Genomic DNA, 27,153 nt, shown 5'->3' with positions numbered 1-27,153 from the left:
GGACTTGTTTTTATTCTTCCCACCAAGTTTCATCCTGATCTCTCCGCTTTAAGTGTTTTCCAAGATTTCTGGTTCCCCTCAATCCCCCCCTCCCAATGACGCTAAATTCGGTTGGGATTTAAAAGGAGAGATCTGAGTTACGAGGTCCTTCTAAATATGAAATTTCATTAAGATCCGATCACTCCTTCATAAGTTAAAAATACCCCATTTTTTATAACTTTCAGAATTAACCCTCTCCCCCCCCCCAAAAAAAAAAAACTCCCTCAAACAGATCAGATCCGTTCCGGTTATGTCAATCACATATCTAGGACTTTTTCTTATTTTTCCCAACAAGTTTCATCCCGATCCCTCCACTCTAAGCGTTTTCCAAGATTTTAGGTACCCCCCTCCAACTTCCCCAAATGTCACCGGATCTGGTCGGGATTTGAAATAAGAACTCAGACACACGATATCATTCCAAACATCAAATTTCATTAAGATCCCATCACCCGGTCAAAAAAAAACTTCATTTTTTCTATTTTTTTTCGAATTAACCGACCCCCACCCCTAGATGGTCAAATCGGGAAAACGACTATTTTATAGTTTAATCTGGTCCGGTCCCTGATATGCCTGTCAAATTTCGTCGTCCTAGCTTACCTGGAAGTGCCTAAATTAGCAAAACCAGGACAAACCGCCAGACAGACCGACAGAATTTGCGATTGCTATATGTCACTCGGTTAATACCAAGTGCCATAAAAACTAGGGATTACGTAGATAAAAACTTACTAAACATAAAAATCTATCGAAATAAAACAGTTGCCAAAGATAAATGCTAAATAAACAAGACAATATTTGGATTTAACAATTGACTATACACAATTTGAGCGGAATTAAACATTTATCTGACCAAATTTGCGTTCTTGTCAAATATAAAATGAAAATTAAAAGTAAGAAAGTAAAACAATACCAAAATAATGTTGTAAAGTGCACTCCTAATATTCAGGCAAAATATTCTAACTCCACAAGTTCATATGGCACTTGTGACGAGGCAAGAAGAGCTAAGAGCCAAGAGCTCTTATGGTATAGCTCTAACAAAGTTCTAAAAATCAATAGACTGATTTAAAAGGAAAATCAGAGGCTTAATGCCGGTCAGGATTTAACTTAAGAGCTCTGAGTCACGATGTCCTTCTAAATATCAAAATTCATTAAGATCCAATCACCCACTCGTAAGTTATAAATACCTCATTTTTTCTAATTTTTCCTCTCTCTTTAGCTCCCCAGATGGTTGAATCTGGGAAAACAACTTTATCATGTCAATTTGTGTAGGTCCCTGACACGCCTACCAATTTTCATGGTCCTAGCACGTCCAGAAGCACCAAACTCGCCAAATCACTGAAGGCCTCCCCCCCAACTCCGCCAAAGAGAGCGAATCCAGTACGGTTACGCCAATCACGTATCAAGGACATTTGCTTATCCTATCCACCAAGCTTCATCCCGATTCCTCCACTCCAAATGTTTTCCCAGATTTCCCCCTCCAACTCCCCCCAATGTCAAAAGATCTGGTCGGGATTTGAAATAAGAGCTCTGAGACATAGATTCCTTCTAAATATCAAATTTCATTAAGATCGGATCACCTATTCGTCAAATACTTCATTTTTCCAAATCCCCCCCCAACTCCACCAAAGAGAGCAGGTCCGGTTATATCAGTCATGTATCTTAGACAGGTTTTTATTCTTCCCATCCAGTTTCATCCTGATCTCTCCGCTTTAAGAATTTTCTAAGATTTCCGGTCCCCCCCCCAACTGCCCCGCCCCCAATTACGCTTGATCCGGTTGAGATTTAAAATAAGAGATCTGAGTTACGAAGTCCTTCTAAATATGAAGTTTCATGAAGATCCGATCACTCCTTCGTAAGTTAAAAATACGTCATTTTTTCTAATTTTTTAGAATTAACCCCCCCCCCCAATAGAGCGGATCCGTTCCAATTATGTAAATCACGCATCTAAGACTTCTGCTTATTTTTCCCACCAAGTTTCATCCCGATTCCTCCAATCTAAGCGTTTTCCATGATTTTAGGTCCCCCCCTAACTCCCCCCCAATGTCACCAGGTTCGGTCAGGATTTAAAATAAGAGCTTTGAGACACGATATCCTTCTAAATATTAAATTTCATTGAGATCCGATAACCTGTTCGTAAGTTAAAAATACATCATTTTTTCTAATTTTTTAGAATTAACCCCCCCCCCAACTACCCCAAAGAGAGCGGATCTATTCCGGTTATGTCAATCCTGTATCTAGGACTTGTGCTTATTTTTCCCACCAAATTTCATCCCGATCCCTTCACTCGAAGTGTTTTCCAAGATTTTAGGTTTCCCCCTCCAAACTCCCCCCCAATGTCACCCGATCCGGTCGGAATTTAAAATAACAGCTCTGAGACACGATATCCTTCCAAACATCAAATTTCGTTAAGATTTCAATCGTTCGTCCTAAAATTTCATCGTCCTAGCTTACATAGAAGTGCCTAAAGTAGCAAAACCGGGGCCGACAGACCAACAGACAGACTGACAGATAGACAGACTGAGAGAATTTGCGATTGCTATATCTCACTTGGTTAATACCAAGTGCCATAAAAAAATTAAAAAGACACGATATTACTTCTAATCATCTGCTTGTGTTATAATACTCGACAAACGAAGGTAAAAAAAGGTTTCCTATACACATAATGATATACAACAGTCAAACAGGACATTTCTTCGTGCATTTATGGAAATTTAGGGGGCAATTGGAAATGCGATATTGAGGAAAAATACCAGAAACCCGAATATCATAGAGAGCTTTAAGTCTTCTTTTTTTTAAAGGAGCCATCCTCCCAGCCAGAGTTATTTGTTTGAAATTTAGCGGGACAAAGTGGTAGGTGAGACTGCCTTGACTGTATATTATCCTTAAAGCTCTTTTTTGTACTGTATAAATTTTCTGAGTTTGTGCTCTATTTTCTCAATCTCAACATATTCTAAATGAGGTTGAGAAAATTACGCGCAAAGTCTCGGGAGGCGTTTTGGTGGTATAGGGGGGGGGTACATTTTTTGGAAATGTTTAAGGGGAGAGAAGGACTGGCCATCCTTGAGAAAGATTGTGCCAACGTGTGATTACCAGCATAAATCAACCCTTTTATTTATGCTTAAAGCTGGTTACGTGACACTTGAGTTTCTTGTTGAATTGATTGTAGAAATGAGCGTTCAGATTGTAGGATATTTATTGTTGAATTTGTGATTTTTTGGGGACTTATACCAGGGTACTAGCCTTTGCTGCTACATCTTCTAAGACACCCCTTGAGTCACTTTTAATGTGTTTTTTTTTTTAGAAGAATTGGGTGCCTCGTCAAGTCTAGAGGAGTTTAAAAGTGTGTAGTTGGAAGCACATATTGAGCCCAAGGCTACTCAGTACTCCACCCCCTACACCACAAAGTCTTTAGAATTAAGGAAGGCAGGTTGCACTTTATTTAAAGTAGACTCATGCAGTTTTTCAATCTTTATCAATAAAAGGCAAATAGGTAGCCCACAGAAACATCATCAGTATAATGATGAGATAGGTGTTTACGTGGCGCAAAACCGAACCTAGTCCGAGTTGCAGACTGACACAGGACAAACACGAGCTAGGTACAAACTGCAGCGTTTCACAGCACAAACGGACCAAATCCTGCTTAGGCAAAAAGACAATAGAAGTCTTGACTCGACACAAAAACGAATAAGTACACAAACCCATAATTATAGCTCAATTTCAATTGGCTATTTTTATTGTTCATAAAATAAATCTTCTTGCAAAAAACTTTCTTTTTTCGGGAAATTTGAACCAAGAATTGATAAAGTTAAACTATTGGCAATGTTGATGCTCTTAAAATTAATTACCAATGGGTTAGATGGCAATTGCTACAGCCCTTTTTCCTATATCTACTAATGGTTTTGTCAAACAGTCTTAATCTTATTCTGATACTTCTGAAGTTTAACGCTATTTAACAAGCCAACTACTAACCTTAGCTGCTTGAGTTAATTTCAAATTTCATTTCCCATATCCTGTACACTTAAACCTGATTAATATATATATTTTTGTTTATTCTTGCCCTGCATAACACTACTGCATCACCAAGAGAATTGAGCCAATTCAAAATAGAGCCAAAGAAACAAATTTTGGAGTTGTCTTAGTCAAAAAAGCAAATATTCTTACTCTTAAAGAAGAGCAGCTCATCATATGCTTACATATTCTTATCTTAAAATTATAACTAACCTGTCTACAGTCATATATGTCAAGTTATTCCATATTATAATAGTATGTTTAGAAATAGCATAAAAATTTAATGCCAATCTATAGTGAAACCATCATAAATGCCCAATAAGTATTTCCTGTTCATCTATTTGTTCTCCCCTGGTTTTGTGGTGATTTTTTTCCTCCAGTCTTATCCCAACTTTGTTGGCTCATTTTGAAATTACTATTTTTAAATTGTTTTTACAATGGTTTTACAGGATAATTTCAACCAACCGTTTGTAGGAGCCTTTTTCTATGTATAGTTACTCAGTTGTTTGTTGTTTACTTAAAAGAGGAACTTTCATTGCTGTTTTTGTTTGGATGTGAATATTTTTTATTACTGTGAAAGTTACTCTTGCAACTGATATCTTTTTATCCAATTTTTATTTATTTCTGGAGAAAATCTTATCAACAGAATCCCTCCATTAAAGATGTACAGTACTGCACAGCAATTAAATTAGTACTGCACAGCTATACTGTGCAGTACTGCACAGCATACCAACAAATTAGAGCACAAAACAGACATCACTGACCATGGAGAAAATAACCAACATAGCATTTTCTGTCAATAATTATGTAAAAAATCAAAGAAACAAAAGAGGAAAAAACAACTCACACTTCCAGGTCCTAGTATATTCTCCAGATCATTTAACTCACTGAAAGAAAAAAAAGGAAATTTACTAACAAAACAGTAATTAAGTAAAATACAAATATTCTTTTAAAACCTTTACCAGAAAGAGATTTTAATTCTTATTTTATGCTCAAGATTTGCTTTCGTTTGGGTTCCAGTAAATTTAACTGTCATGAATTTGTCCGTGAAACCTCAAAATACATTTTTTTTTAATCATTTTTCCCCCAGAGGGATTAGAACAGACCAATTTTTATAGGATAATCTGGCCCTACTTGTGAGTGTAAACCACACCTACATCACTATTTACAATAGTGAGTAAGTAAGTTTATTTATAACCCGCAATGACAAAAAAATAAATGTGGAGTAAAAAACAAAAAAAAAAACAAATAATATAATTCACAGGGAAATAATAAGAAAACATAACATAAATAACATAACAATATCCACTGAATCACTAATCTAGGAAAAAATAAGTGAGAGGTTCACTTGCACATATTTTCTTTGGAGTATTGGTCCTCAGATCCTTAGCGATTTTGTCAAGCAGCACTAGGGGGTCAATAAGTCCAAAATGAGAGACAATCTTGTGATTTCTGTACCATCTTGGTAAATGTAGCAAGAATTTACAATATTAAAAATAGTCTCTCCTTAGCTGAAGACGGTCTTTAAACCGCTGAGGCTGAAAACCGGAGAGAAAAAGAATTGTAGGAGAACAGAAACCATGGTAAAGTTTACATAAGTCTCGCTGGCTATAAATTCCTCTATTAGGCGAGGTTTTACAATATGATATGCGAACACACTGCAGAGCACTAACAACCAGAGACGAGCATGTAGTCGAAAGTGTATCAGAAAAAGTAATCCCAAGCCATTTCAACTGCGAGACACACTCGAGTAGCATTGTACCCACATGTAAAGAAGGAGCAGGGTTAGGAATATTAAAGCATAGAAACTTGCATTTTGAAGCATTTACAGAGATTCCAATCATACTCAATGCATCAATTAGAACATTTAGATTCTTTGTGAGCCTGACCTAGTATGACTAACTAGCAGTATGTCATCAGCATAGGCAATGTGACTAACAACAGCACCTTCTAAAAACACAGCAGGAGACAGTATTCGCAAACATTCTGCAAGCACATTAATAAAAATATATGGAGACAGCACACCACCTAACCTGACTCCCTTCTTTACTGAAATAGGATCGGATATATCAGACATCCATTTTAACCGAACCAACGGATCGAAATACCAATACTGAAGAACTTTTACGACGAAAGATTTGACTCCTGCTCTAACGTAGCAATGAAGCGCTTGCGAATGTACACCGTTGTCAAAATCGCCCGAAATATCAACCGATCAAAAGTAAAGTGGTCTTTTTGCATTGTTGCCAAGAATAGCAACTGAACAAGAATATGATGGACTTGAGAACAACCAAAACCAGCTCTGAGCCCAACGTAATAATCAGAAAAATCACATTAGCATTAGCACCATGTCAACAGATAAACCCTTATCCAACAATGATGTAACACAGTCGTATGTATGTATCAGATTAGTATTAGCGATCTTAAGGATCTGAAGCCATGTTGAGTGGAAGTGAGAATGTTGTTAATTTCCAAGTGCTGAATTAGAGCTCTACTGATAAATCTCTCAAGCACCTTTACAACAGCAGAAGTGATGCTGATATGACTAATCTTCTGCATGATCTTTGAGGCGTTTTTCGTGGATTGTTGTGATATAAGATGTTTTACAATTCGACGGTAGTTCTCTGTTTTGTAGGGACAGCTGGAGGAGTCTACACGGGGGAAAACTGAGAACAACTCAGCACTCCCTGAGAAGCGTTGGGTGTATCCCACCTGATCCTTTGGATTTATTAACATTAAGTTTATCCAGGCTATTTAAGACCATATCTATGGTAATTGATAATTTTGGCATTCAATCACGTGTTACGTTTGATGGTGCTGCAGGGATAGTTGGACAAGATCAGATGGTGAAGTTAGAGGCAAACTGGATGCTCAATACATTAGCCTTATCTACTGACAATGAGCGGGTTACGCCATTATGTTTGAGGTCAGGAATGGTGTGACGGTAATGAGTTTTAGCAGAAACATGTCTCCAGAAAGATGTGGGATTTGCCTCGATATCTGTGGCAAGCTTCTCTATGTTGAAACTTCAGTTTCCTAACTACATTGGAGGCAAGATTCTGAGCTTTTGCATACCTTTTCCAATTTTCTAGTTTTTTCTCCTTGTTCTACCTTTTCCAGGCTCTGGCTTTCCTGTGGATTATTCTTTTTACGTCCTTCAGGAAAAATGGAAGTGTTTTTGGCTGTTTTTGGTAGATGGAACGGGAGTACGTTTTCTCAGTTGATAGGAGGGCTTCTTTAACATTTGACCGTGATATGTTGACGTCAGAAATGATTAGTTCTGACCAATTCATTCAGACTAGTTCCTTCTGCATTGCTTGATAATCAGTAAAAGTTCGAGGATAAAGATTAGGTTTCAGGCGTCTATTCAAGGATAAAGAGATGATGAATGAGTGGTGGCTGTTGCCAACTGGAGTAAGAAATTCACTTCTGATGGAGAAATCTGGATCGCTCAAAATTACGAGATCCAAAAAGGAAGAATCCTGGTCGTCATGATGCCGTGCTAGCTTGTCAACCATTTGATGAAGGAAGTTATCAGAAAAGCAGGACACAAATGATGGATCTCCATTACTAGATACTGCATGACCAAGGCCATCAACCCACTCAATTAATGGGAAATTGAAATCATTAATAATTATCAAATCAGATACAAACATTGGTGATACTGCTTCATCAATAATTGTTTTGAAATATATATCACAACCATCAAGACTGGGTGCATTAGAGAAAAAGAGATAGATATAGCCAAGAAACTAACATAACTTCTGAGCATGCCTCAGGTACCTTTACATTATGACTGCCAAGCAGTCTTAGGCAATGGTCAGTCCTCAAAATTCATAAATACTTATTAATGATGACAGTCACTAAATAAATTACTGAAAATGGTTTTAAATGTACGGGTTTTGTATAACTATGCACAGGATAGAGGTTGAAATCAGCAAAATCCAAAAAAGAGCACAGTTAGGGGAAATTAGTTAGAAAACACTGAATGAAGCTGTCCTAGCTGAGTGGTTAGCATGCTAGACCTCAAATCCTTTGTCCATGAAGATAGTGGTTTGATTCCTGGGTTATTGGTTAGAATGAGGGTTGGTAGCATGACTCTGTAAGCTCAGCCGAAGTTGACTCAGCTTCAAAAGAGTGCCTGGAGAAATCTGGGCAAGGTAAACAGGAAGAGTATGCAAAAACAAATGACGGCTGGCACCCAGCCCCCCTACCCTTCCTGGCTGAAGGACCATGAAATGGAGATCAGCACTGCTGGTAGGGACTGTAAAGTCCTTTTTACCTTTTGCCTTATTGAAGAAACTCAAAAAAACAAAGACTCACCTAAAAATATCTCTGTCTCCATCCATCTTCTAGAGTTCAACTTCAATGATACAGGGATCTATTATTGCAGGCTAGATCAGAAGATGATATTTAATCAGCTCTAAGCCCATCTTCTAAATAACAAAGAAATTATAGTTAACAAGTGTAATATCAATATATTTCACTTATTCATGAAATGCTCTAAATATAATTCTATACATAAACACAAAAAATATAAAATATACTTAACTACAGAAATCATTAGGGTACAAAATATACTTATTTTAGCATAAATAATATGTCAGGATCTCAATACATGTAATAAAGGTATAAAAGCTTGGATTAAAACAAAAAATGACTACAAGATTTTATACACAGAACTTGGCCTTTTTTTTACAGATTACAATTGAAATGAAACCTAAGCAAAATTTTGGCTATATGACCAATAGCTGTCCTCATCAAAATAGGAGAAAGGCCAAAACAAAGAAACCATTGAGAATAAAAAAAAATAGTGAGTTCAAATTTTTTGATACAAATTTTGAAATATGAATAAAAACTTTCTCAAACTGTCTACTCAATTTCCAGCATTATTCATAATAACCAGAAAAAAAACATTGTTTCTGTGCAATTTATATTTCTGTAATATCTTTATTTGCACTTTTAAATTGTATGTGCATTATATATAATGTCTAATTATTTCTATTGACAAAACACTAATTTAAACTTGGTACTTATCTGTTATAGCAACCCCACTCAAGTTCTTCATCCATTGACGCACTGTCGAACTGGTTTCTTTCAGCTTAGGTTGAGACAAAAACAAAGACAAGTGACAAAATGGATGGGAAATATATAATTTGGGCTACACATTTCCACATTAGGGGGAGTGGGGGTAAAGTATTTAGAAAGTGTGAAGTTAGAAAACAATTCTTACTTCATAATATTCAGAATAATTGTACCTATCACATTTTGCATGCAGACCCGCTATACCTTACCCCTGCCCTCCTAATTTGCAAATACACAGCCCAAATTCGTTTCTAAAGTACAATGTTTTAAACATATTATGGTATATTTCATTAGGATTAACCAAACTTCACTTCTTGAGTGGGGTTGTTTATGTTTTAATATAAAGTGAAACTCAATATTAGGAGCACAATTAATTTCCCAGATGTCTTTATTTCAAAAAGAGGAAATAAACATAATTCCAGAAACTAAAATTCAATAAAACATTACTTTGGAAAAATCTCATACTTGTATAAAAGCCATACTTAAAGGAGGTAACTTAGAACAGCTAGTGGGATTAGCACAAAATAAGCCATGATCTTAGATAGTTGTGTAATTTTCAGCACAAAAGCCACATGGGGCATGGTTCACAAAATAATAAACAGCAAACAAAAAATTATGATGCCAAGAGACAAAAGTTCAAAAAGAAATTAAGAAAGAGCCTTAGCTTATCACTTTACAAAAGTTTAGGTAAGACTGGCAAAAAAAGAGCCTTTCATTTATATAATATATGAGTAATATAATAGTTTCATCCATTATCTCACACATCAATAAACAGACACTTAGGTGAGGATAAAATGCACATAAATTAAATGAAAACAAGTTAAAGCACTATAAAGCGAAGCCTTTAGCTTGGTACGATTTTTATAAATAAGTAAATGTATAAAAAATATTTACCAGTCAACCTGTATCCAAAAGAAACTTAAGGCTAGATGCCAGAAAAGTGAGTGTTCCATTAAGGAATTGTTTAATATTTACTACGGTTTGTTACTGTAGTAAGGAGCAACCTGGCTAAATAGTAACCAAAACTCTAAAAAACGGTTTTGATACCAATAGTTACATCAAGAGAATCGCATTTTAATGCTGATTTTAAATATATAAGTTTAATCAGGTTTAGTCTAACCCATCAAAAGTTACAAGCCTGAGAAAATTTGTCTTATTTTAGAAAATAGGGGGAAACATCCCCTAAAAGTCATAGAATATTAACGAAAATCCCACCATTAGATTAAGCATATCAGAGAACCTTACTGTAGAAGTTTCAAGCTTCTATCAACAAAAATGTGGGATTTTGTATTTTTTGCAAGAAGATAAATCATGGATGCATGTTTATTTGTTTTTTTTTTCACAGAGGTGATTGTATTGACCCAGTTGTCCTAGAATGTCGCAAGAGACCTCATTCTGACAGATATTGAAGGTTCCAGTGCCCTTTTTAAGTGGCCAAAAAAATTGGAGGGCACCTAGTCCCCCTCCCACACACATTTTTCCCCAAAGTCACCAGATCAAAATTTTGAGATAGCCATTCTGCTCAACTTAGTCGAAAACCTAATAAATATGTCTTTGGGGCGACTTATCCCCCAAGAGTCCCCAGGGGAGGGGCTACAAGTTGCAAACTCTGACCATTGTTTACATATAGCAATTGTTACTTATGAAGTGTACAGACGTTTTCAGGGGGACTTTTATGCGTTGGAGTGGGTCACGGGGAGGAGGTTACGTGGGAGGATCTTTCCATGGAAGAATTTTTCATGAGGGAAGAGAATTTCCATGAAGGGGGTGCAGCATTTTCTAGCATTATTTAAAAAAAAAAGAGAAAATAAATAATTTTTTTAACTGGAAGTAATGAGCAGCATTAAAACTTAAAACAAACATAAAATATTATGTACATAAAGGGGTTTGTCTCCTCCACAATACCTTGCTTTTTATGCTAAAGTATGTTTTGCAATTTCAACTATTTATTCTAAGGCCTTTGTGATTCAGGGGCCATTCTTAAAGATTTGGGACAAAGTTCAAGCTTTAGTGTAAAGAACGAGGTATTGACAGGAGGGGCGAACCTCCTCATAAACGTAATAAAAATACACAAATATAGAAATTCGTTATGTAAGTTAATTCGTAAGGTATGTATGTTTATTATTAACAAAAACGTTTGTAAAAAAAATCTAGTTGCATTTTTAAGCAACCAAAAATTGGGAGGGCAACTGAGCCTCATTGCTCACGCCTTTTTTTATCAAAATTGTCCGATCAAAGCTATGAGAAAGCCATTAAGCCAAAAAAAAAATGTAAATTTCGTTTTAATTATGCATGTGTGGTGAGCCAAAATCAAAACATGCATTAATTAAAAAACGTTCAGAAATTAAATAGAAAACAAGTGTTTTAAACTGCAGGTAAGGAGCAACATTAAAACTTAAAACAAACAGAAATTATTCCATATATAAAAGGGGTTGACCCCTCCTCAATGCCTTGCTCTTTACACTAAAGCTTATATTTGTTTTAAAAAGAAGAGTTGAAAGAAAGAGTCAAACTTTAGTGTAAAGAGCCAGGCATTGAGGAGGGGTCAACCCAAGACTGGAGGATTCCTACTGGTCATAAAACCAAAATATATCCAGAGCTTTTATTTCCTTACTATTTTCAAAAAAAAATAAATCCCTATTCCAAACAACTTTTTTTTTACATAATGGGAATGCAGTATTTCCTTTGTTACCACTCTGATCAAAACCAAGAATGAGCCCATTTAAAAGCTAATAATAGTCAAAATAATGAATGACAATAACAGACATGTAAATCAACATTAAAATAAAAAGAAAAAGGGGGCATTTTTAATGTAGAAGTTCAAAAGTCTTGTCAAGGCCATACAAACAATGAAATCTGCATGCTGAATATTTGGTACTATTTTTCTTTAAAAATATTAGTGAGGTAGAAAATTAAATATGTTGAAGAATAGCCAAGACATTTGGAAACTATTGATATTGATATTATTTATACGTATGATATTGCCTCATCCTTGTGTTTTTTTTACTAAGATATTAAAATATCAAAGACAATTTCTAAATCTCAGCAAAAACTGATTTTCCCCAAGCTATATAATGATAAAGTAAGAGAACCTTTGCACACATCCATTTAAATGGCTGAGAAAGCAAATTTTGGCCTTGCTGAAGATTCTGACAGCAGACAAATTTACATGATGAATTTTAATGTCATTCCAATTATGATCATTTAACCATAGAAAAGTGTTATCATGAAGCCTCTTGTACCAACTAAAACATTATTTTTGTCATAACTAAAAGGCCTAATCAGCAGTTTCATATACATTCAGTCAGTTGGCATACCTGTAGCATCCTGCTCACTTATTAGTTTGTTGTTTTTGTTATGTGCTTATGTTGTCGTATTTAGAGGTGGTTAGGTCATTTTAAAGAGCTAAATCAACATGAGATTACAAATTATACAGTACACAAAACAATATGTAGGCAATTTCTCTGAAAACCATCAAGCAAATCCTATAGAATCCACTTTAGGAGTGCCCATGCTTCAGAACTTGACCATTGTAACTTCCAATATTCTAATCTTGGTGTGTAGACTTACTTTCCTATTCTATCCTGGTCAAGTTTTTCAACTGTGAAAAAAACACCCTAGGCCTTGACTGTTCTACTTTTAACATGTTCACCATACCTACTACCATTACTAATAATACTAGCTAAGTCAGTGAAGCTGTCCACTTGATCAATGTTTTCATTCCCTATCATCACCATCACTTATTGACCCATACAAAATCATAACAGACCACTTGGATAGATAAACCCCTGTGAACCTGATTGTATGGATCTGGCTAAGACCTTCAAAAAGGCGCCTCACTACTGCCTCAGATTAAAAATTATATTAGCATATACCCACATGGATGCTGTCAACTGGGGCATGGACTTTCTGATAGGTCAGACTCAGTAGGATTGCCTCTTCTAAGCCAATGGTGATGAGGTTTTGTCCTTGTCAAGGCATATTTTGGGTCCTATGGTATTCCTCAAATATATCAGCAATATGGTGAATAGAAAAGAAAACAACATCACTTTCTAACCTGATGACTCCAAGCTGTTTGGACCTGCTAATCAACAAAGTCTGCAATGTGACCTTCTGAAAATCCAAATATGGGCACAAGATTGGCTACTTGAGTTCAACACATAAGTCATCCTTCACTTTGGTAGAAATAACCCTTGTAGCCAGTACAACATGTCTGATCCCATTTCAATCACAAACTCAGTACTTAAGATAAGTCCCCAAGAAAGAGGTCTGGGAGTACTGATAGATGTACAACTAAAGTTCCATGGCTACTAGCAACAAGCAGTCTCAAGAGCCAATTCAAGCTTTTGTTTCCTCAAATGCACTATCACTAGTTACTCCTAAAAACTTTTTCAACAGCTTTATAAGGCTATAGTCAGGCCTGTTTTGGATTTTGGGGCATGTCTCACCTCCCCTTCCAATAAAACCTAATTGAGGGAGTTCAAAGGTGTGCCACAAAGTGTATAGCTGGCCCAAACAATCTCTCTTACAACAAGAGACAAGAGTGCTTACATATGTCAACACTTGTTTTCAGATGCCAATGTGGTGACATTATACTGACATACAAGTATAACACACAACCAAATAACCCTGTCTTTGCTAAACATTCAAGCCAGCAATATAAAAGTGGCTACTCACATAAGCTATCAAAACATCCCACTAATACATGAATACTACAACATATCCTCTCCAAGTGTGCTGTTGATGATTAGAATATCATTGAAGCTGAAACAGTGATTGCACCAACAACCATGTCCTTTAAGTCCAGACTTGACAAAGAATAAAATCACAAGGGATGAAGATGTGAGTGGGACTGTCTATCCTATTCAATTACCCATTTGATTCTAACTCAATCATAAGAGTGTCTTACTGGCAAGCTGATGCTACTTGTTATACCCAACCATCTTGTATACTCTATCTGAAGTTGTTAATGTATGGTTGAGTCAGCTTTTGAGCCACCTGGAGAATGGTGATCATTGGCAATACCTTGTGGTCACTATTACAAAGTGGGCTTGAATTACATTTATCCCACAGATCTCTCTTACAGCATGTCATTGGACCCTAGCAGTGACAAAAAAACAACATATTTGTGAGTATAGAGCACAGCAGATCTAATATGGACCCTAATTTTGCTCCTAAGTGTAAATTAAGGTAATAGATTCCAAATTCTACCATAGCCTTTGACACGCTCCTTAAAACAAAGACTATCAAGATAATTTATACAAATGGGGATAGGACACAAATGCTGCTTAACTCTGGATTTAATACAAACCAGCAACTAACCTTATTTTGTACCTTAACTGCAGTAGTGCTATTATTGCACTAACAAATTTAATTACCTTAAACCATCTGAGAGCTTTAAGGCCTTTCAGACCTGTAGTGCTCTTTAGTTGATGACTGCCAGTCAAACCTCCACTGCTTCTTCTCCTACTCTTTGTCAAATTGGTTTTTGAAGGACTGGATGGAGGGAGCACTGACAGTTGAAACTTTCAGTTTATTCCAATGATTTATGATTCATTCTCGAAAAGAATGTTTGGCGAGTTTTAGATTGGGAGCTTGACTTTGGTAGCTTCTTGGAGTGTCCCCTTGTGATGTGCTGGCTGGTACTGAGATTGCCGCCAAAGATCACTAACTTTTCGTTCTGCAGCTTGTAAGTAAGCATCATATCACTATGCAAGCATTGGTAAACCAGAGTGGGTAGTTTGATGTGCTTGAGGCAGTCCTCATATGAGGTTGATGCTAGACTTTATATGCATTTTGTTGCTTGTCTCTGTATGTTTTCAATGAGCCTCACATCTTGTTGATAAGAAGGACCAGCAAGACACATGCCAAAATCCAGATGAGGTCTGACAAGAGCCTTGTATATTTTTATTAATATAGATGCATGTCTGCTGTTGATGGTTTGTTTTAGTAGTCCAAGACTGGAGCTTGCACAGGAAACAACATGCTGGACATGGCTGTGAAATTTAAGTTTATCATCAATAATGACACCTAGATCCCTTTCTTTTGCTCTGTTCTTCAGTTGCTCTCTTACTTTGGTGGTGGGGTTGTAGATTGTGTAGTTTGCCATTGGGTTATTGGGTCCAAGGTGTAATACATAGCACTTTCCTGCATTAAATTGGAGAAGCCAGTCATGGGTCCAAACTTGTAGCTCATCTATGTTTTGCTGGATACTCTGAGGGCATGCAATACCAAAGAGTTTGGCATCACCAGCAAACAGGTGCATGCCATTGTCAATATGGTTAAATATGTCATTGATGTAAATCAGAAAGAGAGTTGGACCCAATAAAGTTCCCTACAGTACTCTGCTCATTACTTCAGCCTTGTTGGAATATATTGGTTTGCCATCTGTAGTAAATAAGCAAACTTTCTGCTTGTGCTTTGTAAGGAAATTCATCAGCCAGTCTACAGCAACTGGATTGATGCTAATAGTGGATATTTTGAGTGCAGTCGGCTGTGAGGAACCTTGTCAAAGGCCTTAGCAAAGTCAAGCAGGAGCAGGTCAACCAGATGTTTGTGGTCAATTAGGTCTGTGATTCCCTCATATGATTCTAAGAGGTTTTTTTCAATTGATTTCCCTGACTGGAAGCCATGCTGCTTGGGGGACAAGATATAATTGGTTGTCAAATGCTTAAGGATTGAACCATTGACTATGTGCTCAAGTATTTAGACAACAACTGAGGTCAGGCTAATTGGCCAATAGTTTTCAGGCTTGGAATGATTACCTCTCTTGAAAACTGGTGTAATATTGGCTATTTTCCAGTCTGCTGGCAGCTTTCTAGAAGTAAGTGATGTCTGGAAAATTCTCCTAAGTGGTTCTGCTATGATAGCAGCAGTTTCTTTTAATAGCCTGGGATGTAGGTTATCTGGTCCTGGCAATTTGTTAGTATCTAATTTCTGTAAGCGTCTGAGAACCTCTGTATGTGATAGTGATGCTTTCCATTGAAGATTTCAAATGTATTCAGGTGAAGAGGGTAAAGGACCAACAGGTTCAGTGGTGAAAACAGAAACGAATTGCTGATTTAGTGAGTTTGCAAGCTTGTTGATATCAGTTATTTCTTCACCTTCCTCAGTAACTAGTTTCCTGATGCCTTGTCTATTATGGTCTTGGCTAGAGACATATTGCTGAAATTTCTTTGGACTCATCTTAGTTTTGTCTGCAAGTTTAAATTCACAGCTTGTGTATAAATTGCGTGTTAAATTTTTAAGTATGTTCCTGCTCTTTGAAAATTTTTCTTTGTTTTCTGGGGATGGATGTTTTTTGTACTTCTTCCATTGTCTGTTTTTCACAGTATTCACAGTATCAGAGGTGACACAGGGAAATTGGTCTTTCCAGGTGATGGTCAGCAGGTTGAAGTTGCCTGCAATTAATAGGGCACCCTTGTGGGTGTCTGCAATCTTCTGAATGAGCTCAACTAGCTTTCTATCTGTTTGCTTGGGTGAAGGTGATGATGGGCTTCTGTACACATAGCCAAATCTAACAGTGGGATGGTTTTTACTCTGTGGAACTGAAATATCAAAGAATGTAGTTTCTGCATAAGGGCATCCACTGGGATGTGCAATAGGGGTTACAACATACAAGGATTTGACTAATGTAAGTATTCCATGGCAGCAATGACTAGATGATAGATTGGATACAGTGTGATAACCTTGCAGATTAACATGTGAGTCTAGGAGCTGGCTTCTTGAGTTCTTAGGACAGACCTCAGTAAGGAGTATAACATCATAGTTATTTGCATAAATCATAGATTTCAGCTCATTAATTTTGTTAGGAAGTTGGTCAACGTTTACAATTAGAGTGGAAAAATCTTGACTTACTTGCTTCCTTTTTTAGTTACATACTTTTTTTGGTGATTGTAGATATTTCAGACTGGCTCATCTACAATAAACAAGAAAGTGCTGCAGGATCTACTATTGTTGGTTGGATTGGCGCTTTCATTTGTGAAGGACTTGAATGAATCAGGACTTGACAAATCAGAAAGTTCATCAATACTTGTTACTTTATCAATATTCACTTTGTCACTATTTACACTATGTACAGGGCTAGCAGACAGAGCAACTAACATTCCATGGTCTGGTGAGAGTATTCCCCACCCTGGCACACAGAGTTTTTTTTAGATCCATGGTTGATAGCTAAGTTCAGCTCTCCTAGTTCAGTTTGGCATCTGAGTTCAGTGGCTAAGACTTTTCTTTTCTCCCCATCTTCCCATGATGCATCTGCGCTAAACTGAATTTCTTGACAAAGCTCATAACATCTTTGTAGAATGCGTTTTTTCAAGTTTAGATTTTGGACAGAGAAAAGAATAGGAGGGGGTCTGCTGTGGGTTGATTCTTGATGGCTTGCTCCTGCTTGTCTGATGGGTTGCTGAGTTGCCCCAACCTTTTTTATAGGTGGTGATTGGCTTATAATGCATCTTACATTAGTAATGTTTGTGTTTGGAATTTTGTATTGCTCTGTAAGATATTTCTCAATGAATGCCTTGTCACTGTTTATTCCTAGCTGCAGGGGTACACTACAAGCAACCAGGTTAAGTTTCCTGCTATCTCTGTCTCTTTCCAGTCTAAACAGTCTGCCAACTTTGTCTTTGAGATGGGAATAGATAGCCTGTTTGATCTTGGATGTTTCCTGCAGCATTGCTGCTTTCTTTGCTAAAGCTCTTCTATCAGCCAAAATATACATTTGCTCATAATCTATAAAGCTGTGGACTAAAAGAGTTGATGACTCAAGTAATTCACAATTATTAATCTAATAGGGAAAATTTGGGGTAAAATTCTAGTTAATTGACTTCTTGCTATCTTGGAAAGGGTCTAGGTTAGGAAAATGAAATTTTCAGGGATGGGTCTACAGGCTAAAGTATGTCCTGGGAAGGTGTTTTAAAGTACCCACCTCTACTCCTTCTCCCTCTAGAGGGCCCTGAAATTTGCCTACATGACAGGTCTATACCTACTGAAATTTTGACAAAACAACATTTTACCTTAAATTTCAGTCACTAGTTGCTTTTTCTCTGCCTTTAGTTCTGAAAATGCAATTCCTGTTATCTGAGTAGAATTTTGAGCCATATCTATGTTTTTTTTCAAAATTTAGGAAATGTATTTGCATATCTTCAAAACCTTATAAAATGGAATTGAGCAAAGTTATGAAGCTGAAAACAATTTGTTGTACTTCAATTAAGCAGAAGATCTATTTTGCAAGGTTTCAATTTTATAACACACATATTTTTAAAGGTCATCAAAGGTCAGGGCCCTCTAGAGGGAGAAGGAGTGGAGGTAGTTGCTTCAAAATACCTTCCTAGGTCATACTTTAGTCTATAGTTTCATCCCTGAAAGTTTCATTTTCCTAACCAAAACCCTTTCTGAGATAGCAAGAAGTCAATTAACTAGAATTTTACCAAATTTGGTTAATGCATCCTCTCAACCAAACCCTTGCCTTATACATTTTTGGTAAAATTCTAGTCATAACTTTGCTCAATTCTATTTTATAAGGTTTTAAAGATATGCAAATACATTTCCTAAATTTTGAAAAAAGAAACATTAATATGACCCAAAATTCTACTCAAATAACAGGAATTGCATTTTCAGAACTAAAGGCAGAGAAAAGGCAACTAGTAACTGAAAATTAAGGTAAAATGTTTTGTCAAAATTTCAATAGGTATAGACCTGTCATGTAGGCAAATTTCAGGGCCCTCTGGAGGGAGAAGGAGTAGAGGTGGGTAATCTAAAATACTTTCCAGGGACATACTTTAGCCTGTAGACCCATCCCTGAAAGTATCATTTTCCTAACCTAATCCCTTTCTGAGATAGCAAGAAGTCAATTAACTAGAATTTTACCCTTTTTTATAGAAGCCATGGCTAACTTAGATGCTAGGACAAAAATCAAGAAAAAGAAAAAGTAGAAGTTTATCAATTGTTACTTTACTACATGCACAAAATTTCAATTAATATATTCTAAAGGTTTTTCTACTATATCCAACTTTACCCCCAACCCCACAGGTCAAAACAATAGTGATGCATTATATTTTTGTATATTAGCCTAGATGGGAAAAGTATAGTAGAAGTACCTTCAAAATGTATGAATATAATTTCTCTGTATATTATAAAGTAAGATTTTTCTTCTTAACATTTTCCATTTCACTAGTCTCAATTATAGGCTTCTACTTTAATCTCTAGATTGTAGTCCTAGCCTGTAAGTTCCCTAATCCTAACCCTAACTAGCTTAAATATCTGAAAGGTCCTTTTGTTTTGAGGATATTTTAATATTTTAGTTTTAATTACAGGCTATCCATAGTTACAGGCCTAATTTATCACTCTAAATAGCCAAGGCTATCAACTAGGCCTAGGCTACAAGCTTACCTAGGTTAGCTTAGCTATATAGTCAGGAGAGTAACTCAAAATCTAACTTAGATAGATTGTGCATTGAATGAATGCTGAGAGAGCATCAATCTAAATTATCCTAAGCAATGCTAAATTTTCAGAGAGCAAACTAAGGTAGCCTAAGCTAACCATGTTAGATTTGTAGGAAAGTCTAGGCAGAATTCATGCTAAAAATTGAGAATAAAGAAACTAAATATAAGCAGATTAAAACAAACCATAGAAACAAAATAGGTCCCCAGTAATTAAACAAGAGTGTTTTTAAATCTCAAAACAAAAATCAAAACATAGCAATCATGGCGGATAGAAATTAAATCATATTGCCATCTATTTATTCAACTTTGCTCACTAAAGTTAATAGATGCCAGGCTAGAAAAAACAGCAATCATTTCTGAAATTTCTGAATTCAGTGCCTGTTATGACTAACAGGATTGATGAGTATGGAAAAAGGAAATATTTCGGTTTTATTCCACATATTCACTTTGACATTAGAACCCTTTACTGTGGCTTTATTATATAATGAGAAACTACGTGCAACAGAAATTTATGAAGTAAAATCAATCAATTTCTTTTTTTGCCAATTATCTATTTTTTATGAATAAAACAACAAAATTCCCAAAATTATTTCTTTGAACTTTGCCGTTTAAAGTGTCATTTTCAAGCTTTAATTATTGCACCAATCTAGCTGGGAAGTTTATTTTGCGTCCAGCGGAAAAGTGTAACCTATTTTCTGGATTTTCGTTAAAAAATCCTATTGATGTCCGAATGTAAATTTAATGCAGAAGTGGAGAAAATTACGAAAGTCACCATTTTTTCAATTTAATAGACAGATTCACTTTTGGTTATTAAGCACATTTGTCCGGAGAAGAAATATTTTAAATGCTAAATTTCCTTGATATTCTTTTATCTTTTTGAACAAGAGCATGTATACGATTGGACAAACAGTTTATGTTCAAAAACATGAAATTGAGAGGTTATAAGATAATTCTGCCAATAATGTTTATTTGTTCAATTTTTTGCAAGTAATGTAATTTGTTTTAACGTAGCTGCAGCTGGATTTCATGACGCAATTCACTGAAGTAGGTTTCAGTGTTTTTATTTTAGTGTGTTTTGTTAGTGTGTCAGTGTTGTTTTTCAGTGGTCGGAACTCATTAAAATGTATTAGAAAACCTAAGAAATATCATGGCATCAACTTGATTTTACATATCCAGTGTCAATCAATAAGCATCGGTCTTATCAACCCCAGCGATTCAGCCCCATTCAAGTCAATCACTATAAAATTGAACCCTGTGTAACTCAAATATCATTCAACTTCAACCTTGGTTTTAGTAATTTCAATTACCACCCAAGTATTGATCGTGTATGTTTTAGGATATTGTTTGAAAGCTTTCAAATACAAGTACTATTTTATTTAAAATAACTGATTAATGCCAGGTTTGCTATTGACATAACGTAACACAACGGGAGATCTACTGGCTCACTTTCCAGCTTTCGCAAGGCCTTAGGAAACTTTTTCGAGGCTGTTATTGCCATTAAACTTCGATATCCATTAGCCAATCAGAGGTGACCCAGTCAAAGGGAAGGTCACGCATTCGTTGCCTGTTGCGTTTTGTGAGTTGCAATATTCTCTATTGTTCTTTGATGCCATCACGGTGCTGTAAGTTCACAATATAAGATGAATGGATGATCTAAGCGTATGGACACCAAGATGAAAGGCTCCTATAAAAATAGGACAAAAAAATATAGAAAATCCTCTCTCAAAATACAATGTTTGAGAAGGCACTCATTGTTTGAATGACAATGTTTGAGGATGAGGGGATTATTTCTAATGATTTTACCGGTACTTTTGGCAAAGGTACAAAGCAAAGAAAAAAGGGCAAGGAATAAGAAAAAGCCTTGTCAGTTGTCAGAAGAAGAAGACACGAAGAAGAAGAAGAAGACAAGAAGGCTGTAAAACTTATCCCAATGAAGGTGAAAAGCAGACGCAGCAAAAGATTGGGAGAAGATGAACAGTACATTTTGACACAGTGGACAACAAACTCTTGATCCAGTTTGATGTTTTGTCCAAAATTTTTCTTTATGATACTAGAAGAGAACTTAATGAGGTTCAGAATATGATATCAGGGAAAAAAGACAAAAGGGGTGATAAATGGTGCCAGTATACCTAGCCCTAGCAGCACAAAATGCATTTTCTGAATAATGTTACTGGTCTAAGGACCTAGATGAGATACGCCAGAAAGGATAGATGGCCTTATGATGCCATACAGCGGGTTATACATGTGAAAAAATAGGTATAGCCGGGTCTCATGTCAAGGGAGTTGTGAAATATACTCACTCAACTATTGACACACACTTAGCGGAAAAAGGTGATATATGATTCTTAAATCTCCTCACAGTAGGATGGAAACCCATTCGGCATAAAAAAAGATACAACCCTGGCCCTCATAATAGATGACAAGCCGGTATATTCATTACAACTTTAAGCTGTTTCAGTGCCATCAAATGAGGCAGACATCAGATTGCTGGAAGATGAATCGACATCATTGTCAGGCTATTTCATATAATGTTGTGTGGCTGCTAACTATTAGGTAAGCACTTATAGCGTTGATGAAGGAGCCTTGATTTTTTTTTTTTAAGTTCACTGATGGAAATCAAATTATTCCATTTGGACGTATGTATCACGTACACTTCATCTGTGTCTCTTTGGAGCAGTGATAAGTGGTGCTAACCTTTGCATGCTTATAGAGGCCACAGCACTATCACTGTCCAACCCTCTTGTCTTGGGTCTGCACTTTTTTGGAATTCCCCTAACAGCACAAAAACGTTTCACTCCGTCTTATAGCCGTCTTTATAACGCGTTTATAACCGTCTTTGAACAATTTTATTACGTTGGTGTGTTTCATTGTTATTATTTCGGCAAACGATCCATTTTTCAGTCTTTACTTCTCGTATATACTACTCAATAGTATAATTTAGAAAGGATTCTAAAAAAAAGTTTGGGGGGACGATTACCCCTATTGCCCCACGCCACTTGTATGCCTGTTGTGCCCCCCCCCCCCCCACCACACATGCATGAATTTATTCAGAGGAGTATAGAATATAAACGAAAAGAAAATTAACTAAACAGCATTTCTAGGATAAATCACAATAATACTACTCATGATTACTATCTCAATTTTACTTCAGTTCTATGAAAATAATATTCATGTATCAAACAAAAACTAGAGAAAAATCTTCCGCATTACCTCTAGGTCGACTCAGTAATTGGCCATATTACTAATTCCTGTTTGCTGTCAAATCATGCGCATATTTTTGGCAATATATCAGTTACTGAAATATATTATGATCTTAAAAAAACATTTGCAAAACCGAAAAAATGCAAAAACAATGTTTTTCTTATATTGGTTAAAATCTCCAAAAATAAAACGATTAGTAATGCAAATGCCATTAACATCGAACTGTAAATTATCGCAAGTGTTTTTTTATCAAAAAGATTCTTCAAAATGACTAGCAGACAATAAATTTATCTATTTTTTTTACAGTACGGCCGACAATATCTTCTCCACTTCGTATGAACGGTAGAAAAGCGCATGATTACGTCACATGACATCAAACAGTTTTGAATTATCTGCTCCACATACAAAAGTTGTTTTCTATTGGTTTTGACGAAAGGGGAATAAATTTATTATAAAAACAAAAAACAACTACAATTTAACGGCAACCCCAAGAAGTAAAAATTTTATCCGACGGGGGTGGGAAAAATATTCTTAAACAAAAAAAAGAGAAGAAGTCAGTCAATAGCACATTTCCTAATCGACACTACAGACCTTACAAATAAGCAATTTCAATAAATATACTATTCTATTCATACCCCAAAAGGCCATAATTAATTATTTGTATATATTTAATTTACATTCTTTAGATTCTTACATTCTCTACAGTTCTTAATCTTCCTAAAAAGCATAGAAAACGTAGACCAGGTCAAAATTTCCAGCGTCAAAACTACGTATAACTCTCTTAATTCAGAAGCTCAAAGTATATTTACTTGTTCATTGGTGTTTTTTTGAACAAATCTCAGGGTTGTAGGCCAACTAGCAATTGATCAGCACAGGTCGGGTAATGAATGAAACTGTGCCAAGCTAAATGCTACTACAGTACAATATTTATGGATGGAGAAAGGGAAAATAAACAAGGCGTAGGACCTTGTCCACTAAAGCAACGATTGAGGACACAATTAGGTACATAATCAATGATGCTCCAATGTCGTTAGAGATTTAGCATTCTCATTTTAACCCCTACATAACTCTATAAATCGAGCTGATGGTCGGTCAAACTGATGGAGACCAAACAAGAATCACTTGCCTTGAAATATACTCTTTTATGGATCAACTAAAATAAATGCTTATATAATGAATCACTTAGACTCAATTGAACTGAAGGTAGATTAACCAAAATCTCGATATAAAATTTCATTGCCGTTCTGGCGATATTTGGTGTGATAAATCAACTGATGGTTGGGTTAGTCTATTAACATTTTAAGAATAATTTAAGGTTATTCTTAACCTCTGTTGGTTTATATTTTGCTGGTTGTTTCTTGGATATTGCCATCAACTTCAAATATTTTTTTGTTGTTTTTGTTGCTTTAACTATCTAAGTTATTGTATCGTTTCCCATTCTTACTATGATACGAGCTGGACTTCTTCTACGCTAGGATACCTAAACCAATTGACTTTTTAATGATGATCCTTCTTGCAAAAAGAAGCTCAAACACAGAAGACATTCAGTAATACTAACTTAAAAAAACTACTTCAAGACAGAAATTGCTACTCATAAGCCTTTCCATACGAAAGCTATTCTTAAGCCTCCCCATCCGATTTCTACTTTCAAGCCTCCCCGCTCTGAAATATTGTTGTAAAAGCACAATCAGTTTCTTGGGGTGCCACAGAACTACATAGAAGCGTGTTATGGTATCAGTGTTGTCCATTTGCCCCTCCCTTCCAGTAATTGGACAAATTTTCCTAAAGATGATAATGTTGCCCAGAGAACTGTTCGCTAAAGAAGAAAATGATGTCATGATTTTTATTACATTTTATTATAACAGTGTGAAGGAGAGGACAAAAAAGGCAGGAACTTAGTAAAAAAAAACTCGTACCGTCAAATGACGCAATATACTGTCAATATCTATTCATTCTTCAAAAAAAAAATTTCTAGCGCATTTTGGCTAATGGATGCGAAAAAAACACACAAAAATATCCAAACTAAGTCAGTCCACCACATCCATTAAAATGCAGAGAGCCAATCTGGACTGAGGAAATATTTTGTAAACTTAGCCTTCTATGTGCTACTTTTATAACCAAATGGATTTCACAATGAACGATTAATTTTTACCATACATAATTGACTTACATCTCACAAGTAAAATCACAATTAAAATTAACTTCTCAGTACCGTTTTAGACTCAGAGATGATGTATATAAAGCTTTAACAGAAAAACAGTGCGGTTTTAGGAATGGGAGAGGATGCGGTGACCAAATTGTGCTCTTATATTAAGTTCCTGAGTCCTCAGACTCCTTATTTCTCAGTTTTATAGATTATGCACAAGTGTTTGATTCAGCTGCTAGGTGAGCTTTAGTGAAGGTCCTATCCTTTCATTGCATATCAGATAAATAATTTAAAGTGACTGGTGGTATCTACTGGAATAACGTTGCTGCGGTTAAACTTCGAAATGAGGTTAGTAGCTGGTTTTGTACTGAATCAGAAGTCAAGCAGGGTCGCGTTCTATGCCCATTTTTATTTGTGATATTGATGAACTTTGTCCTAAGGAACACGTCTATAGAAAAGTATTGAATCAAATGGGAAAGAAAAACTCCCCTAGACTTACATTATGCTGATGATTTGAGTGTGCTAGATGAATATATTAGCAAAATAAATTTTATGTTGGAGATCTGAAAATACCCAAAATAATTTAAATAGGTGTAAAAATTACTATTAAGATGACTAAGTCACTTATACTGACTAAGTTAAGTTGAAGAGGTGATGTTGAGTTACGAGAAAACGATCAATAGAACATTTCAACTTACCTAGATAGTATTATTGATAAATATGGTGGACGGATTGACGATAAGAAAATCAAAATAGTTAATACCCATAGTGTTTTTTCACAGTTGAATAAACTTTAGATGGATGGCAAGAAAAGTTTGCGAATCAATATTAAAAATTGGAAGCTAAATTGATGGTGGTGGTCAAGTACGGCTCCAAAACCTGATTGCTTCTAACTGATCATATTTCAGACAGATAACTGTATGAAAAATTTGTTCCTATTCCGCTGTTTAGGGCAGTAATGAAAGAAATGGTAAAATGCCTAGGACATATTTTATGGTTGGAGGATGATAGATTGCCAACGATTAACTTTTCTTGGCCAGCAATCTAGCATTAGACGTAACACGTTTCGTCCTCGAATGGGGCAAGAGGAGGTAGTAAGAAAGAATTTAAAGGTTAATGGAATTTTTGGTAGGGTTTAAAGAGGCTTTCAATAGATTTGGATGAAAGAGGAGCGTGCGTAGCTCATTTTTTCTCAGACAGTTTGGTGCGACCGTGAATTGTTCGTTGTAGTGGTTTGTGTGCTGCGAGAACATATAAAACCAAAGAAAATTAGATTGTTTTGTACTTTAAAATGGATTTTACTGAAATTAAAGCTGTGAGTGTCAAAAACATTACCCTGCTATCCAGCACTGTTGCCATATTTTCTCTAATTGTGTCAGCCCAAATAGAGAAAATCTTGAGGCAAATTAGCCATAATTGGCATACTTTACTGTATTTCTAATTGACAATGCTACAAGGTAATAGTAGAAGGTCCCTCTTTGAAGTTGTTAAACTAGGCTCAACCCTCAAGCATTTTGATGGGTGAACTGAAATATGTCAATACTTTTGCCACTCTGTCATAGCCCATATTTTCCTCATACTGCACTTTAAGGAAAACCGTAGTGACTTTTCTAATTGCCGGACGATCTTTCAGAAGAATTTTTGTTGCAAAAGCAATTCAGATTGTATTGATGATACTATTGAAAACCAAAGACTGGCAGGATCGATACAAAGTATTAAGGAGTGTTGTTAATGATACTAAAGTAAAGATCACCATCTATTTGTGTCTAGAGTTAACTTGAAATTTAGATTTAGGAAGGGTAACTACCTTTCGCGAATTATGACGTTGGTAGACTACAGGATGAGAATTTGAGAGAAACTTTCCAGGAACAGTTAAAGACTAACTGACCTATCCTAAATTTGACAATGTAGAAGATTGATGGAATGGCTTTTGGAATATAGCATGTGAAGCTTTGGATGCTGTTTCAGGGAAAAAATTTAGAAACGTAGCTAAGAAAATTAGCGGAAATGCTTTAAATTTCGTAAAAAGTAGGAGGGACTTTTACTAGAAATATTTGAGTGATAGATCAAATGAAAATAAGAGGAATATAGGGAAAATGGATAAAGTATTGAAATCTGAGCTAAGAAATGTGATGTGGATGCCAGACTGCATAATGGAAAAATTACACAAGCACAATAAAAATTTGGGAGGGAACAGTCAGTTTGGACTTGTCCCAGTTAAAGATAGGAGCAGGA

The 27,153-nt window shown here is 35.9% G+C and overlaps 1 protein-coding gene across 2 annotated transcripts in view; it reads right to left on the bottom strand.

The window, feature by feature from the left end:
* Nucleotides 1–19,866, bottom strand: part of LOC136034515 (BRD4-interacting chromatin-remodeling complex-associated protein-like) — a 64,198-nt gene extending 44,332 nt beyond the window's left edge. For both annotated transcript variants that reach the window (XM_065715741.1, XM_065715742.1), the window contains exons 1-3: nucleotides 19,755–19,866; nucleotides 8,368–8,480; nucleotides 4,892–4,931 (exon numbers count right to left, since the gene is read on the bottom strand). In XM_065715741.1, coding sequence (XP_065571813.1) covers nucleotides 4,892–4,931; nucleotides 8,368–8,393 — 66 coding nt within the window. In that variant the 5' untranslated portion in view covers nucleotides 8,394–8,480; nucleotides 19,755–19,866. The remainder of the gene's footprint in view (nucleotides 1–4,891; nucleotides 4,932–8,367; nucleotides 8,481–19,754) is intronic.
* Nucleotides 19,867–27,153: the final 7,287 nt, after the last annotated feature.

Source organism: Artemia franciscana, chromosome 13, assembly GCF_032884065.1.
Source record: "Artemia franciscana chromosome 13, ASM3288406v1, whole genome shotgun sequence".
Taxonomy (NCBI): Eukaryota; Metazoa; Arthropoda; class Branchiopoda; order Anostraca; family Artemiidae; genus Artemia; species Artemia franciscana.
The sequence above is the reverse complement of the archived record's forward strand: the minus strand, read 5'-3'. Positions and strand labels throughout refer to the sequence as shown.